This window comes from Prorops nasuta, unplaced genomic scaffold, assembly GCF_024137725.1.
Source record: "Prorops nasuta isolate Cenicafe-Biocafe unplaced genomic scaffold, Cenicafe_Pnas_1.2 PNAS00020, whole genome shotgun sequence".
In the NCBI taxonomy this organism is placed as follows: domain Eukaryota; kingdom Metazoa; phylum Arthropoda; class Insecta; order Hymenoptera; family Bethylidae; genus Prorops; species Prorops nasuta.
The window spans coordinates 1,073,998-1,091,739 of NW_027116817.1; the positions used below are offsets into that span (position 1 = coordinate 1,073,998).

General features: G+C 33.7%; 2 protein-coding genes across 2 annotated transcripts; both read right to left on the reverse strand.

Moving 5' to 3' along the window:
- Positions 1–3,385: 3,385 nt before the first annotated feature.
- On the reverse strand, positions 3,386–8,406 carry LOC136780762 (uncharacterized). The gene is made up of 3 exons (XM_066739318.1): positions 4,662–8,406; positions 3,688–3,777; positions 3,386–3,585 (listed from the first exon to the last, which is right to left on the reverse strand). Exons 1-3 carry the CDS (start codon positions 8,404–8,406, stop codon positions 3,386–3,388), a joined length of 4,035 nt encoding a protein of 1,344 aa, XP_066595415.1.
- Positions 8,407–8,445: 39 nt separating this feature from the next.
- LOC136780763 (uncharacterized) lies at positions 8,446–9,726 on the reverse strand. Its single transcript, XM_066739319.1, has one exon. The coding sequence runs from the start codon at positions 9,724–9,726 to the stop codon at positions 8,446–8,448; it is 1,281 nt and encodes a 426-aa protein (XP_066595416.1).
- Positions 9,727–17,742: the final 8,016 nt, after the last annotated feature.

Here is a 17,742-nt window from a genome sequence, read left to right on the forward strand (position 1 = left end):
ATAATACTGTACTAAGTGATGTTGTTACTAGAAACTATGCGATTTGTAAGTTAAAGCTTCACTATAATAGTAAGGCAACTGAAATTAATAATATTAGTAAGACCGTCGACATAGTTGAAAGTGACGTTAATACTGTTACAAGTGATGATGTTACTTATGACTATGTGGCGAGTAGAATAGACATAAGGGATTAAAGCAATATTATCATTAGTTGAGAGAAATTCGTTAATAGTGACGACATTTCTGTAAAAAGTGATGTTATTGATACCAAAGAAATTCATGGCGATAATATTTCAATAGGTGTAAGTATTTTTAAGAATTCGGTCGACAAAGTTGAAAGTAACGTTACTGTTACAAGTGATGATGTTACTTATGACTATGTGACAAGTAGAATAGACATAAGGGATTAAAGAAATATTATCATTAGTTGAGAGAAATTCGGTAATAGTGACGATATTTCTGTAAAAACTGATGTTGTTATTGATACCAAAGAAATTCACGGCGCTAATATTTCAATAGATGTAAGTATTTTTAAGAATTCGGTCGACAAAGTTAAAAGTAACGTTAATACTGTTACAAGTGATGATGTTACTGATAATTTTGTGGCCAACTGATTAAAATTAAAAAAAGTAGGAAATATTATCAACAGTCGAAATAAATTTAGTGAAAGTGACGAGAATACTGTAAGAAGTAATGTTGTCATTAATAGCAATTAAGTTTTTGGCTATAATATTTAAATGAAAAGTGATTGCAGTATAGTTGTAACACATCAGTCGATGCTGTTAAAAGTTGCGATAATACTTTTGAAAGTAATGTTGCTACTCCTAACGACGTCGACGTAATTGTTGAAAGTAACGTTATTACTCCTAAAAGGATGATATTCGTTATGAAAATCAGCTGTTTCGTTTCCTGTGTCACTTCAATTTTACGTATCGTGACATCGGTAACAGCTGCACATATATGCACTGAGTTAGTGTACGTGAAGGTTGGGCCCAGTTGGGCCAACCGACACGAAGGCTGTCCATCCTTGTGTTTGAGGAACATGGACAATGACGCACACACGCGCCTTTCTCTCCCTCCACCTTCCTACTTCCTACCACTAAAGGGAGAAGCGTGAGCGCGTGGTGGGAGATGACCCCCCTAGCATAACTCCTAGCATGCCCAAGTGGTGGGGGATACTTCCCCGACTATAATAACTTCGCTCAGCGCTACCTACTGTTGCCGATAGATGGCACTGAGGCTGGAGGGGAGGGCTGGAGTTGGGCCTTCGCTACGCGTACAGATTCCCGTTAAGTAGCTGCCTATTAAGATTTAATTCATAACCATAAGTGACGTCTTTCCGAATTATTATGCTTTTTGCTCAAATCCAAAGTATTATATTTGACATATAAACTTTGAAATCCAGTAGTTAATGGCACGTATAGAGACGTATATAAGGACTAGATTACAATCTCACAGAAATGTGTCAAAGTTCTCACGCATACTATATACATTTCGACTTGCGTGTAAATAAGTTCGTATAAAAAATATACGTAGAAAATCTAGTAACTCTTGGCTGTGTAACAGAATATTGAGACACTTCTGTGATCGTGTAAACAAGTACTAATGAAACCGAACTACTATATGTATTTAACGTAATAACGAATTGTCTAATTTGAAAAAAATATATTCTTTAAATTTTTTACATTTTAACCTGGAATAATTAGGATTTCTGATGAAACTAGAGGCCCATTTCAGCTTTTTTGAACAAATCTAATAAAATATTATATTGAAAACAGAGAATGAAATATTAAAAGAGGAAATTATAAGCACCTGCATACTTTGATAAATACACAAATCGGCAGCAGTGAGGGTGTAATGGAATTAATAAATATTCTTAGCTAATCTAACAATTTTTTCAAGAAGTATGATGCTTATAATGATGAGAAATTAAAATTTAGAATATTTTCCTATCATCTCAACGTGTCTATATAAAAGAATAGCTGACGTAAATTTTTGAGAGAACAGTCTTTGAGATGAATTGACAATATCAACTTAATTTAGCATGATATTATAGAAATATATTGTAAATACAGATTTCTTATCATTATAAACGATAGACATTTGAAGTAAATTGTTAGATTTGTTAAAAACATTCTTTATTACAAGTATGGTCCTCAAATCTACCGATTGGTGCATTTATTTTAATTATCAAGTCCTCACAAAAACCTGTTCACTAGTGAAATTATAACACTAATTTCACACATAAAAACAAATAATTTTAATAGATCTACCCATTATTCACAATATCAGTACCTGAATACCTACTTATACGTTTACATACATATGTACAATCAAGAAATTTCAATATTAAGTAAAAATAAACACAAGTGCGGAAACTTACATCAATGTGCAGAATTGCACACATCATTTACCAGACAGAATTTCTTGACACAATCATTTTCAGAGTCTGAAATATTTGTACGTTATTAAAGTTTTGCGTATAGAACCCAGAAAAATCAGAGCTTCATAATGTAAAGTTAGTGGCCCTTGTTTAGCTTGTTTGAAGGAATGAAGCAAAGATGCTATAATTAAAATAGCAAATGAAATATTGGGAATGGTAGTTATAAGTACTTGCATATATGGTATATACACCAATCGGTAGCACTGAGGACTGTAGTGGAATTATTAAATATGCTTAGCTTTTTCTAACAATTTTTTCAAGAACTATGATGCTTATAATGTTATTAAATTAAAATATTAAATATATTCATATCATGTCAATGTATATGATTTAGAGATGTAGCTAATAATAGTATTCATAGAACTGTGCTCATTGAATCTCAGTTAGTTTTTCTATGAAAAACATTCATACAATTTAATTACCTCCAAATTTTGAAAACTTTGCTGTTACAATGTGAAAGAAGTAGAATTAAATGCTATGAGAACTGTTTTTCATATTTGACGCAGTTGAAGGAATGCAATACTATAGTACATTAAACATTGAAAAATGGGCTGTTAGTATTTACGTGTTTCCTTGAATACACCTATATATAAGCTGATTTGACGACCATAATGATATCATAAATGACTTTTAGCAAATCTATCGATTTTATTGAAAAGTATGTCATTGGTAATGTTAAATAATTAGACTTGACAATTTTCTGTAATGGTTTGCATTTAGTTCCGTGGTTCTAATTGAGAACTGAATTTTTTATTGATCATAGATATAAACTTGTTTTATATATTTAAGCACTTTTTTTGTTTAGATACATATTAAATGTAATATTATTGCAACATAACTATATTTAATATAATTACATTTTTACTAAGTTAATATATACTATAAGTTTGAAGGCAATATACTTTATGAAAATTTAGACATATAACATAAATGTTATACATATTAGCTTTTCTTGTGAATAGAATTATTAAACCATGCCTTTATTTGTATGCCAGTTCTACATTGATGAAATGTATCTTTGTTTTCTCGTAAAAGTTTTTCGCACTCCGCTGCTGATGGAAGGGTTTTGTTCAATTTATGAGTTTTAAATGATACCAACACTAATTCCTTTTCGTCATCTGTCCATCGGACACGTGAGCAGACTAAGAGAATATTAAAAACAAGTTTAGAAAATACAAAAATATTAAATATTAATTGTCATTAGTATTTGTTGAAGTGATTACTAAATATTTTATTACACTCACGTATTTCTTTACTCTTATTATTGTAACGTTTATTGAAACAATCATCATTCTCTTCTTCTGAAGTGTTACTCGCTTTATACTCGTCTTCAGCTGAAAATCATATTAATTATGTATAGCTCTGTAAAATATTAAAATAACTGTTTATCCTTTTTCTATGGATTTGAGGAATTACTCCGCACGGATGAATTCCTTGGTTTTTAGGAAATAAAGAAAACTACACGAATTAAGGGAAAAAGCCCGAAGGCATAAAAAACCCTTTTTATTGTCCAGAATTTACACAATTTATAAAATGTCTTTTTGATGTGCACAATTTATCTTCACTCTCAGGTCGATACACGTTAAATATCTGAATTATTTATCACCTCGTTTATTAATTTAGGCCGGGCCTGATATTATGTTTAATAGCATGGCTATTATCTCATTTATGGGCCGGGCCCTTGATTTGGACAAACAGCCGGGCTGCTTTAACTTCACCTCCACTCGTTTGGCTGGGGCCTTACAATTCTTACTCCGTTCGCACAAATTCTGAAGTCTAGGCTCGGGCCTTTACATATTTCACTCAACTTGTACGTCTTACGTCTAGGCTCGGGCCTTTACATTTCTTACTCCGTTCGCACAAATTCTGAAGTCTAGGCTCGGGCCTTTACATATTTCACTCAACTTGTACGTCTTACGTCTAGGCTCGGGCCTTTACATTTCTTACTCCGACACGTCTGAATCGTAAGAAAGTTGTTGGGTGACTGACGATGCTCGATCTAAAAAATTGACTATCTCTACCTTAAACAAAACACAAACTGTATCAATTTTTTCTAGAAGCTGCTGAGCGTAAAATTAATTACACAACTTCAGATCCTTATTCGATTTGTTGCCATGCAAAGATCGAACATCCTCCCCCCGTTGAGAGCTTGGCGATCAAATATCTTCTTTACATTCAATTAAAGGGCATAGAGCTTTTACATTTCGTTTAAAATTACCTTTAGAAGTTTTGATCGTTACTACTCTTACTACTCCATCCTCACCAGGATGTACTTCTATTATTCGGCCAATTGGCCAATGCATGCAGGGCTGATTTTTTTCTATGATAAGAACTATAGATCCTATTGTTACTTTTTGCTCTGGATAAATCCATTTTGTTCTCTTTTGTAGTTCAGTTAAATATTCCTGTTGCCATCTTCGCCAAAAATCTATCCTTATTTTTTGTATTATTCGCCAAACATTACCTCTAGTACTAATTTCGTTTGATACATCGTGTTCGGGTAACATAATTAAAGGCTTTCCTATTAATAAATGCGCCGGTGTTAATGCTAATGCATCATTCGGGTCAGAAGAGATTGGACATAAAGGTCGAGAATTTAAAATTGCTTCTATCTCGATTGCAAAAGTATTAAGCTCCTCTAATGTAAGCAATTGATCTCCAACTACTCGTTTAAAATGATGCTTGAATGATTTAACCGCAGCTTCCCATATCCCTCCAAAATGCGGAGAAATAGGCGGATTAAAATGCCAAACTATCTTATTGTTTAACATATAATGATCTCTTTTACTTACAAACTCTTCGGACTCTAATAATGCGTATAAATCACTTAATTCTCGATTAGCTCCTACAAAATTCGTCCCATTATCAGTATAAATATGTGCAGGAATACCTCTTCTTCCAGTAAATCTTCGTAAAGCTGCTAAAAATACTTCTGAAGACAATTCGCTCGCAATTTCAATATGTACCGCCTTGCTAGCCATACAAATAAATACGCAACCGTACACCTTTAGCCGTTTTTGATTTCTGTATTTTTTCTCCTTAATGAACATGGGCCCGAAAAAATCTATTCCAGTGTGATAAAATGGTGTTGAAACTTCTACACGCGACATAGGTAAATCAGCCATTTTGTAATTAATCGTTTTAGCATTAAATCTTCTACATCGAACACAATTGCGTATAATTTTCCGAACCTGATTTTTGCCGTCAGGTATCCAAAATCGTTGTCTTATTGAATATAACGTGGTCTGCACCCCAGCATGATAAAGATTTTCGTGAAAATTACGGATAATCAAATCGGTAACATGATGTTTCGCAGGTAATAAAATAGAATGTTTTTGCGATAACGGTATTTTAGCATTTTTTAATCGTCCTCCTACACACATTAAACCATCATCATTTAAGAATGGACTTAAAGATGCTAACCGATTTTCTTTAATATTTCGGCTATCTTTTAAACATTTTAACTCTAAAGAAAATTTTTCAGCCTGTATTAGCTTTAATATTCTTGTTTCTGCTTGTTTTATTTCCTCATTACTCAATTCTCTTCCTTGTTTATTACCCTTTATGAAACGCAAACAATATGCTATTATTCTTATTAAACGAGAATATGATGATATTTTCTCAAGTATTTCGTTACCATTATTTCTAATCAATAAGCACGCTTCATTTCGTTCTCCGTGATTGTTTGGGATTAATATTTGTATTGATTTAGGCCACCTATCTTCGCTCATTTTAATCCACGCAGGCCCATTGAACCAAGTCTTATTCTGCACAAATTCACTTGGAGTCTGTCCCCTAGATAAGCAATCTGCTGGATTTTCGTATGTTCTAACGTGCCGCCAATCAACGAGTTCGCTTAATTCCTGTATTTCAGCTACACGATTAGCCTCATATGTTTTTAATTCTATTGGTGATTTGCGTATCCAATGTAGCACTATTGTGGAATCACACCAAAATATAATTTTTTGAATTCTGTGCTCTATAAGAAATCGAATCTCTTTATATAAGCGTACTAAAATTAAAGCTCCATTTAATTCCATTCGTGGAATTGTTGTTTCCTTTAGCGAAGCTACTCTAGATTTAGAGCAAATTAAATTACTATTTACATTCCCGTTTTTATCCTGAGATCTAAGATATAAGCAAGCTCCATATCCTAATTTGCTCGCATCACAAAATCCGTGTATTTGTATTTCGCAAGCATCATTTATTAATAAATAACGGTTTATTGCTACATTATTTAAAAGAGGTAATTGAACTGAAAATAATAACCACTTTTTATTCAATGCTGTGCTTATTGTTTCATCCCATTCGACCCTATCCTTCCAGCACTCCTGTACCATTATTTTCGCCATAAATATTATAGGGCCCAATAATCCTATTGGATCAAATATTTTTGCAACTGCCGATAGAATAATTCGTTTAGTTACTCTATTATTTGTATTATTTGCTTTAATTATATATGAAAACTCATCACATGCTGCATTCCAAAATACTCCGAGGGTTTTTTTTGTAGTTGTTTCATCTTTTAAAAATTCCATATCAGTCATTCGTTCTTTCGTAAATTCGACAGCCCGGGGATGATTGGAAGCCCATTTTCGAATTTTGAATCCACCCAAATTTAATAGGGCTATTAATTCGTCTCTTATTTTCAATATTTCATGTAATGTATCGGCACCTGCCATAAGATCATCTACGTATAGATTATTTTTCAAAATTTTTGCTCCGATTGGAAATTTATCTTCTTCATCTTCTGCCAATTGCTTTAAAGTGCGAATGGCTAGAAACGATGAAGAAGATATTCCAAAAGTTACCGTATTTAGTTCGAACGTTCTAATCTCATTTTGATGAAACCATAGAATTCTTTGATATTTTCTATCCTCATCGTTAACTAAAATTTGCCTATACATTTTTTCAATATCAGCAGTAATTATGTATTTATTTAATCGAATTCGTATCAGATGTTCAAATATTTTATCTCGTATGACTGGACCGGTTAACAAAATGTCATTTAATGATATTCCTTTTTCCGTTTTAGCAGATGCATCAAATACCACTATAACCTTTGTTGTAAGACTATCCCTTTTGATTACGGCATGATGCGGCAAATAATATCCATCTCCCTTTTCCGAATTTAATAACGTCATGTGTCCGGAATCTATATACTCTTGCATAACCTTTTTATACTCAATTGTTAGATTTGGATCACTTCGAAATTTGCGCAACAATGCATGAAATCGACGAGTGGCGATAATCTTCGAATCTCCCAAATCTGGTTTATTTATTTTAAATGGTAAACGCACAACATATCTACCTTCTTCATTCCGCACAGTGTTTAATTTGTAATGACTCTCGCATGCATCTGTGTTGCTTATAACTTGCTCTTTTCCTGGCAAGTTTAATGAAACAATTTGTTTAAAAAACCCTGTTAATTGACATATTTCCCCTTTTCTTTGCCCTTTATTGGGTGCCTCACCTACGATAACCCATCCTAATAATGTTTTTTGTGCGTATAAATCGTATTCATTTCGAGATAAATTTAATTGACCAATACTGAATAATGAAAGTGTTATTCCGGAGCCTATAAGAATATCAATTCCTTGCGGTAAATGAAAATTAGGATCAGCAAGTTTTATGTTTTTAGGAATATCTATATTTTCACGCGGAAAGACTTCGCTCGGAATGGATTCTGCGATATTAGGTACTAATAAACATGTTATTTTTTTGTTGAATTGCCCGTGAATCGAATAAAATGTAATTTCTGTTATTCCTCTTGCCGAAATTTTAATACCATCAATTGCGCTGATATTGAATTTGCAAGCCTTAATGGGCCCCCCTAATCTTTGAGCCATGTTTTCTGTTACGAAATTTGCAGTTGCGCATGTATCCAATAATGCGCGGCCTTTAATAAAATTTCCTTTTAAATCCTTCAGTCTTACTTCCGCGCTCATAATCAGCTGAGACATAAATCGGGTCGCGATTGTTTGCATCGCGACCGCATTTCGTCAACCTGCTCCCCCCTGAGTTCCCCCCTCCGTGGAAGTGTTTTGGTTTAAGCTAGCTTGCAATGAATGACGCGGTTCCTCTCTAATTCTGTTTCTATGGAGTGAAGTGTGATGAAAACGATTACAACTTCTGCATTTTATTGATCTACAATCGTTACTATGAGCGCGCAAGCAATTTTGGCATAGTCTTAATCTCCGAATATTATCCCATCTTTGATTAACGTTCATTTTGTTATAAACCGGGCATCGAAATATTACATGTTTTTCTTCTTGACAAATGGAGCATTTCTCTTCTTGAGTCGTACTCAGCATTATTCGAGCATCTATATTTGGTTTTCGAATTTTCGAATGATGTCTTTGTTCACAGCTATTGCTTGCTCTTTTACGCAATTTTTCCTTTTCAATTGTAGCGATTCTGAATGCAGTTCCGGCAACAAAATCGTACAATTGCTTCAATGAAGGAATTTCGTCGAACTTTAAACTTTCTTCCCATCTGGAGCGTATGTTTAATGGAAGCGATCTTTCTAGAATTCTTATTAAAATAATCTCATCAATACATATATCCAACGCCGCAAGCATGTTTACATGCTGCTTCATATTATCTACTATCTGCGTTAATTCTAAATTGCCATTTCTCTCTTGTGCAGGCATGTCTAATATTGCATCCAAATGTTTTGCAATAATTATTCTTCGCTTTTCATATGTTTCGATTAACAAGTTCCATGCGAGTTTGTAACTCGCATCACTTGTATCGTATATGTTTATCTTATTTAAAGCTTCTCCTTTTAGAGAATCCTTTAAATATAAAAACTTTTGCAAGTCTGTTATATCTTCTCTTAAGTCTATCATCGTTATGAATGTATTTTTATAAGATAACCAACTTTCTATTTCTCCAGAAAATTTAGGTAACTGAGCGATCGGCAATTTAATTCGTTTTACTCTTTCATTTTGGGATGTCTCTATGTAATTGCTATTACCCGAATGATTAGGAGTGCTAGAATTAATTTGTTTTAATATTGCATCTACTTTACTCGCTAAACTATAAAAACGATCCTGCACCTCTAGCATCTCTTCGAGGTGGTCCCCGTTTGGCTCAAGAATCATCAATTCGTCATGCAGTTCTTCATAATTTTTAAAATGGTCCGATATACGTTCAAACCTCAATTTTACATTGACATTATCCAACCGGTCATTATCGATTGTGTTTGTTAAAATGGTAATTTGAGTTTTAAGCGTTATTCGCTTTTGTAATATTAATCGTGCTCTCCCGTTATGATTCATTTTAAATCTTTATCTAAAAAACGAATGCGAATACCGAGCTAAATATCTATTTCGTTTTTCCGAATTTCTCTGCTGGGGTGAGAACCGATGTTAACGCTCTATCTTAATATCTAGCTGAAAACGCAACATAAATATGCATATGATAAAGATAATATCGCTCGCCGTTTCGATGTTCCTATGCCTTCTCGCCCGCAGCTCGATCGCTTGGCCCTGGAGCTCCTTCCTGCTAGATTGATGTGAAGTATGCCGCTTTCCTCGTTGTTGCTGCCCAGATTCAAACTCTGCTTCCTTGCTCACCGCTGTTGATCTGTTTGAAGTTGTCTCCGCCTTCAGCTCTGTCGTTTGCTCGTACTGTGTCTTTTTCAGATTCACTTCTTTCTCACTGCCACTATTTTCGTGCGAATACCTCACAGGAGGCACCAATGTTTATCATTTTTCTATGGATTTGAGGAATTACTCCGCACGGATGAATTCCTTGGTTTTTAGGAAATAAAGAAAACTACACGAATTAAGGGAAAAAGCCCGAAGGCATAAAAAACCCTTTTTATTGTCCAGAATTTACACAATTTATAAAATGTCTTTTTGATGTGCACAATTTTTCTTCACTCTCAGGTCGATACACGTTAAATATCTGAATTATTTATCACCTCGTTTATTAATTTAGGCCGGGCCTGATATTATGTTTAATAGCATGGCTATTATCTCATTTATGGGCCGGGCCCTTGATTTGGACAAACAGCCGGGCTGCTTTAACTTCACCTCCACTCGTTTGGCTGGGGCCTTACAATTCTTACTCCGTTCGCACAAATTCTGAAGTCTAGGCTCGGGCCTTTACATATTTCACTCAACTTGTACGTCTTACGTCTAGGCTCGGGCCTTTACATTTCTTACTCCGACACGTCTGAATCGTAAGAAAGTTGTTGGGTGACTGACGATGCTCGATCTAAAAAATTGACTATCTCTACCTTAAACAAAACACAAACTGTATCAATTTTTTCTAGAAGCTGCTGAGCGTAAAATTAATTACACAACTTCAGATCCTTATTCGATTTGTTGCCATGCAAAGATCGAACAATAACTATAATTTATTTTTTGTATAAAAGAAGAACAAACATTCAACTATTTTTCTCTTTTTGTTGCTTTTAATTTTTCTCCTAATCTTGTTATCTTTGTCTCCACTTTTACACTTCTGCTTACTGAATCTGGAAGCTAAAAGAAGAAAATTTGAAAACAAATTGAAACAGCTAAATTAATCATATTTCTCGTTTTCCAATTAATTCGTTGTGATTTATTTTAATAATATTTTTAGTCTAATCTGTGCTATTTTTCATTTTGTTACCTGTTTTCTTTGGAGAGATTCGTTTTCTTTTTTTGATGATTATTTTGTCACCAATAGTGTTACTTCCCTCGAAATCATTCTCGCCTGTAAATTATGTTCATTACTTGATGATATATACACAATTTAAAAAATAAAGTATAATTAACTGTTATACAAATTTAGAACAAACACTGATTTTTTTCATATCACTAAATGGTAAAATAAAATTAATTTGTGGCAATCTAACTAGTTATAAGTAGACAAAAGTTTCAATTTAATATACATTATTGTGCATACCTGATAATTCGAATGCAGAGACTGCTGATGTTTGCTCTTCAATATCATTCGTTGTTTCAGGTGATACCTTTTTTCCTTGGACTGACTCTAATATTTGAGACATTTGAACAATTTCCCTGGTTGCCAGAGGTTGACGATAATACTCTCTGTGTATCTTCAATGCTTGGCCTAAATAATTCGCCAAATCAGAAACTTGTTCTTCATTTAATTTGTTATTTGCAGCCCAAGTTGCTATTTGTTTCCGAAGGATGGTTCCCCTTAATATTTCAGGGGCAGTTGCTCCACAGTTATAAGCTAATCTCCTTAGTACTTCACAGGCAACTAAACGTCGATTAGATCTAGTTTTATCAACTTCGGCAAGAGCAAAAAGGCATTTGTTGCTTTCACCTATATTGGCTTTATTTCGGTAACTTATTAGAAGTTTTATATTTTCTACAAGTTCTAGATTCAATAAAACTGTAACGGTGCGATTCAATTTTCCACGTATGGTAAATCTTACGTAATTAGCTGCAATTTTTTTACTTTCATCCGAAAGAGCCTTATAGCTTGTAGGATTCTCTTCGGGATTAATTCCCTCGTAAGCATAAAAGTCTAGTTTTATTTTTGAAATCTCGCCTTGACGACGGCGATTAAACAATAGCAGTTCAATTATACAAGTTTCACTAAGTGGGTGCGGCGTCAATTTACCAACAGCAATAGTAATTTTCACTCTATGAGGTTGGCAGCACTGAGTGCATGAAGCGTTTTATTCAAGATGTGCTCTCAGTACAATTTTATGTGCATATCAATACATATGCAGTGCATGTGTGTGATTCGGGTAAATTTTAAATATCTCAAGTTAGATTAAGAGTAAAGTATTTTGAGAAATTAGAAAGATATTTAATGTAAGTTCTAGATATAAAAAACTAATTAGTATTTAATTAAAAGGATTAATATTTTAATTATTTAACTAATATAACATAAGTAGTCATTTGAGATTAAAATTTATATAGAGATGTAATATCAATAAGACAATAAGTTGATATTATATCTTATTATTGCTATTTAGATAAAGAAATTAGTGCAGAAATAGTAAACGCAAAATTGTTTGTATTGAAATGTAGGTTCGATTTTTCAGGTTATTTTAAATGAATACGTTAGACTATAAATGAAGACTTAATAGATAAGCAATTAATTTCACTAGTTGAAAGAAGAGGCTTTTACTATGAATGAAATAATAAAAATAGTATCAGATAAGTTATTATTACATTAATTTTGTAGTTATTTGATCAATAATCAGTATAAGAGCCAATTTCTTTGTTGAAATGTGTTTCTTTCTTTCGCAGGCCATTTAAAACAATATATCACTTTTCTCAATGTTGTGTAAGCAGCAAGAATAAATGATCTCTTCTCTGGTTGAAACATTGATGGATAAGACTAATAACATATGTGGCTGCGTTTTAATTTCTTAATGTTCCAGTCTAAAGATGGTTACGTTGAAAGTTAAATGAAAATGACAAATAGCACTGCTATCTTACAGTCTATGTGAAAAATAATTGCTGAAAAGAAATCAGCATATGCACTTCAAAAATCATTTTTAATTAAAATACTCATAAGTGAGTACTTTCAAATGTTTAGTGGCACGTTTATGCTTTAATGAATATAAAATTAATTGGATTAAATACAAGAAAAACTATAAATAAATGGGTATAGTTTATTGCTGTGAAAGCGGTGCAAGAAGAATGAAATGAAATACTTTCAGAAATAAAAGATTTTTATATTTAATTTTATTCAGTATCATTCTTAGTGATTACAAATGCTATTTCCTCCGAATTTTGAAGGTATTTATTTTTAATTGTAATTAATTTATTTATAATTACGTTGGGCTCATTTTTATTAAGTATAATTTTCGGAATATTTGCTTTATCCAATATTTCGGTTTTCCCTTCTTGGTGACCCATATTTGTTAAAGCGTTGAACATATTTATTTTATCCTGTTCTATTAACTCCTTTATACAGCTGAATTCGTCCATGAATCTTATAATCTTCATTTCTATGTCTTCATTGGTTTCATTCTTTTCTATGTTATTATAAAATTCTAGTATTTCTTTATTAAAATCCAAATCTTTCCTTTTTTTCTCTCTAGGCTTATATGTGTTATTTTTAATTTGAGAAAATTCATCTTTCTTCTCTTGCAATATCATCACTAGATAGCCTAAAAAATATACAACTTTAAAGTTTATTTAAAATTTATGTTACAGAAAGAAATTTGATTACAATGATTCCTGAAATAATTATTACAATGACAAATGGATTTAAATTCAATCGAAATGCATTGTCCGTCAAGAAAAGAGTTGAAGGAAATTGAATATTAAGAATGATGGGTACACTACTTTAACGACTTTGATCCACAATAATTGTTATAAGGAAAAGAAACGTTTACACCATATTATCAATTGGAGAAGATACTAGATGCATTTTGGTGGAAATTATTAAGGACAAATTTTACTTACTGATAAACGAATTTATATCTAGTCTTTTTCCTAAGTGTTTATTCAATCTGCTATTGTATGATTCGGAAAAGTTGTTAGTCCTATTTTCAAGCTTATAAACAGAAAAATTAGCAGGCTTTATTTCTTTTATCCAAAATTTTTCATAATAAGAGAAATAGTTTTCAAAGAAATTTCCGAATTGCGATTCAGCCATTTTTCTTAATAGTTGGAATGTACCAATTATATAATTTTGCGGCAATAATGCTAAGAGTATCATTTTTTTAATGATTATAAATCTCTCCGGGTATACCTTCTTATTTATAGTTTGATTTATTAATGAAAAATTTTGAGCTTTTTTGATTAGGGCCTTAAATCATATAAAAATTTAAATAAAATTTAATTTGCTTTAATCTTACATAATTTAAATTTTATAAAACCATGAAAGGGTGTTCAAAAAATATGAAACCCCATGAATATTTCAAGAACTCTAGCTTTCAGGAAAAGAGTATAAATTAACTTTTATCTTATTTATTACATCTAAAATAAAATCTATTATGCGTATAAAATTGGTTTTGTACCTTGCAAAATGTATACTAAAGAAAACATGTACAAAGGTTACCTAGTCTGTTTCAAATGAAAACTTATTTGGTATTGCACATATATTATGTTAACTGACAAAGGCCTTCCAAAAGCGTCTGTCACTTCCTTGCCAGTTTTGGTTTTTAGTGCTACTGCCCAGCCAAATTTCGACAATGCATCAATAACTGTGAGAATATAGTGGTAACCTCCGTCAGTATAATTCTTCATATCAACCAGATCTGCTTGCCAGAGGTCATCGAAGCCTCGTATTATAACTCTTCTACGTTGAAAATTCCGTCTTGCAGGTACATGCAGTTCATCGACCAATTTTTTCTTTTCTTCACTATCCATAACTCTTCAGGTATGTGTTGGGTTTACAGGGGTACAACGAGCACTGATGGTAGTAAAACTTTCTTTTTCCTAATAAAACTCTTTGTCGAACTCATTTTCTTAAGTCTAACATCTCGTTCAATTCCAAAATTATCATCAATTAAATCCTTATTTTTACGCAGAAACATCTCTATATATTTACGTCCAATTGGTGCATATTCTGACAAAGAACTATTTAAATCTAAGGATCTTTGCAATGGTGATGATGGAGTTTCTGCTTGCATTGGTGATGGTATTGCTAAATCATTAACATCCTTTTCCACTTTCACTCCCTCCTCCTCCTCCTCCTCCTCCTCCTCCTCCCCATCCTCTTCCAGAGAAAGGTATAATGTTTCATTAGGTCGTGAATTTCCTTGCTCATCATCATCATCATCAGATGAAGGGGTTGGAATTTTAATTCTAGAGTTGTCTGCGAAATATTTACGTTGTGGAGTCGATGAGAAATAAGTTCTTTTACGTTCCGATGGAATAATCAAAGAATTATCGCTTGCAGTAGTCTTCTGTAGCGGTTCCTGTTTATACTCATATTTCGGGGACACGAAGGTAATCTCATTATGTTCAGTGAGCTTCTTCAATGGCTCAACAATTGGTTTAAAAGTTTCATTTAAATTGGTTTCCATCATTTCTCTTCCTGATTTGAGTGCACGATATTTTTCACGAATTACTTTACTTTTCGTGGCAATCTTCTTTAGCAGCATCTTTTCTTCCATTTTCCTGCTTTCCATGTTCAATCCACGTTCAATCCACGTTCAATCCACGTTCAATCCACGTTCAAATCCACGTTCAATCCACGTTCAATCCACGTTCAATCCACGTTCAATCCACGTTCAATCCACGTTCAAATCCACGTTCAATCCACGTTCAATCTACGTTTCCACGTTCAATCCACGTTCAATTTAGATTCAGTCCACGTTTTTATTTCCACGTTTATACTAGGTTTATTCCATGCTCATTTGATGTGTGTGTTTTGATGGACACTTAGCTCTAAACTGAACAATCTTAAGCAAACGGTATACTATTTAATCTTAGCATACTCATCGTAACCTTTCCGATATCTACCATTTTGAATTGTACTATCCTTGTCGATCACTAGAAATCCATAATCATGGTGCCAGCACTTTGAACACAATTCATTGACTTTTTCAAATGACATATCCGTGTTTACATGATCGTTATAAATATGTTTTAAATTAGTACCATCTTGCTTAAAGATTATGAGAAGGTTTGCATTATCACGAATCATGTGTTTAGGAATTTTAGCATAAGTCTGGCAGAGGTAGAAGCAGTCAATATTTGAATGTCTACCCATGGAGAAGTAGTCTCTGATATTATCCTGCTTATCGTTAGCAACATCATCAAATATGAAAATAGAATTGGGTAACGCCTCAGTTACCTTTACAACGTCGCTATTGTTTGAAAATTTAAAATATCCAATACCTTTTAGTCCTTTTAATAACCGTTCAAGGTATTGATACTTGGGTTGTTGAAGCGACTTTGAGTATACATAAATATTTTCAAATCTCACACCGTTAGGACTTTCTACGAGACTAAGCAGTACGTTTGTTTTACCGCAATTCGAGGGTCCGCAAATTATACTACGAATTGTAGATGGAAGTAGGGATCCATGACGTTTACTCCTTTCTCCACAACCCCCACCGACAATAAAACGATCGGCGTTGGAGACACGAATGTGCAGTGGTTGCTTTACGAAATCCATAACTGTAAAACTCTATGATCATGCAAGCTATTTATAGGCTCGAAGCAGATTATCTCATCAGTTCTCATTATGTCGTTGTTAATGTTAGATGTGCTACGTTTGCAGGATTTAACTATTGAGCAGCTTGAATACATTCCAAAAATTTTACTATTGAAGCGCTTTCCAAACAGTATTCGACTTGTTTGGTGTAAATTACCTGAGCACATTCGTGCAGATCCTGAAGTGCAACAATATCGTGCCTGTACGGAACATTATAATTTACCTAATCAAGATCAGTTTGATGGAATACCGCCTTCAATAAAAAATTGCTGGATGTGCCAACGAACCCGTTAGGAAAGCATGACATGATGAGATATGGTTGTGGATCTTTTTTCAATAAGCTGCTAAATAAACTACCCTTCGAGCTGCATGTACCTGGCTACAATTATTGCGGTCCAGGTACTCGCCTTCATGAACGGTTAGCACGTGGTGATCGAGGAATAAACCCTCTGGATGATGCTTGCCGTGAGCATGATATCGCATATTCAGTATATAAGGACCTGCCCTCGCGTCATCATGCTGATAAAGTACTTGCACGCCGTGCACGACAACGTATCATAGCTAGTGACTCATCCGTAGGTGAACGAGCGACAGCGACTGCTGTCTGGGCATCAATGAATGCAAAACGGAAACTCGGCTTAGGACTGCGACTGCCTAGAAAAAGTACGAAGAAAAGAAAAATTCGTGTACCGAAAAAACGAGGTGGTTTATTGAGGAAAAAGTCACTTACTAAAACAAAACGGGGGGGTTTATTACCATTGCTTCCGCTGCTGAGTGCGGTGGGCGCATTAGCTGGCGGTGCAGCAGGTATAGCAAAGGCTGTAAACGACACCAAAGCTGCCAAAAAACAATTGGAAGAAATGCATCGACACAATCGCTTAATGGAAGCGAGACGGGGACAAGGTTTATACCTCGCACCATACAGTCGAATAGGAGAGGGAGTGAAAAGGAAAAGGAAAAGAAAATAAATGGACTTCCAAAATCTGGACCTACTAGTAATATGCAATTATCAAACGTCTGTCGTAAAATACCGCATTTTCGGGGAGTTTTTATGCGTACATCTCTACCTCAAAATGCGCAACGCAATGAGTGCGCAATTGTGAATCTTGATGACGAACAAGGTCCTGGAACACATTGGGTCGCTTACGTTAAACGTAATAAGCACGTTAAGTATTTCGATTCCTTCGGAAATTTAAAACCACCAA

What these genes read in the sequence shown, in the direction of transcription:
- LOC136780762 (XM_066739318.1), bottom strand. Translation starts at nt 8,406, where the DNA reads ATGTCTCAGCTGATTATGAGCGCGGAAGTAAGACTGAAGGATTTAAAA. An exon ending in AACGATCAAAACTTCTAAAG is followed by an intron (nt 3,778 to 4,661) that starts GTAATTTTAAAC and finishes TATGATTTTCAG; the next exon opens with CTGAAGACGAGTATAAAGCG. An exon ending in TAATAAGAGTAAAGAAATAC is followed by an intron (nt 3,586 to 3,687) that starts GTGAGTGTAATA and finishes ATATTCTCTTAG; the next exon opens with TCTGCTCACGTGTCCGATGG.
- LOC136780763 (XM_066739319.1), bottom strand. Translation starts at nt 9,726, where the DNA reads ATGAATCATAACGGGAGAGCACGATTAATATTACAAAAGCGAATAACG.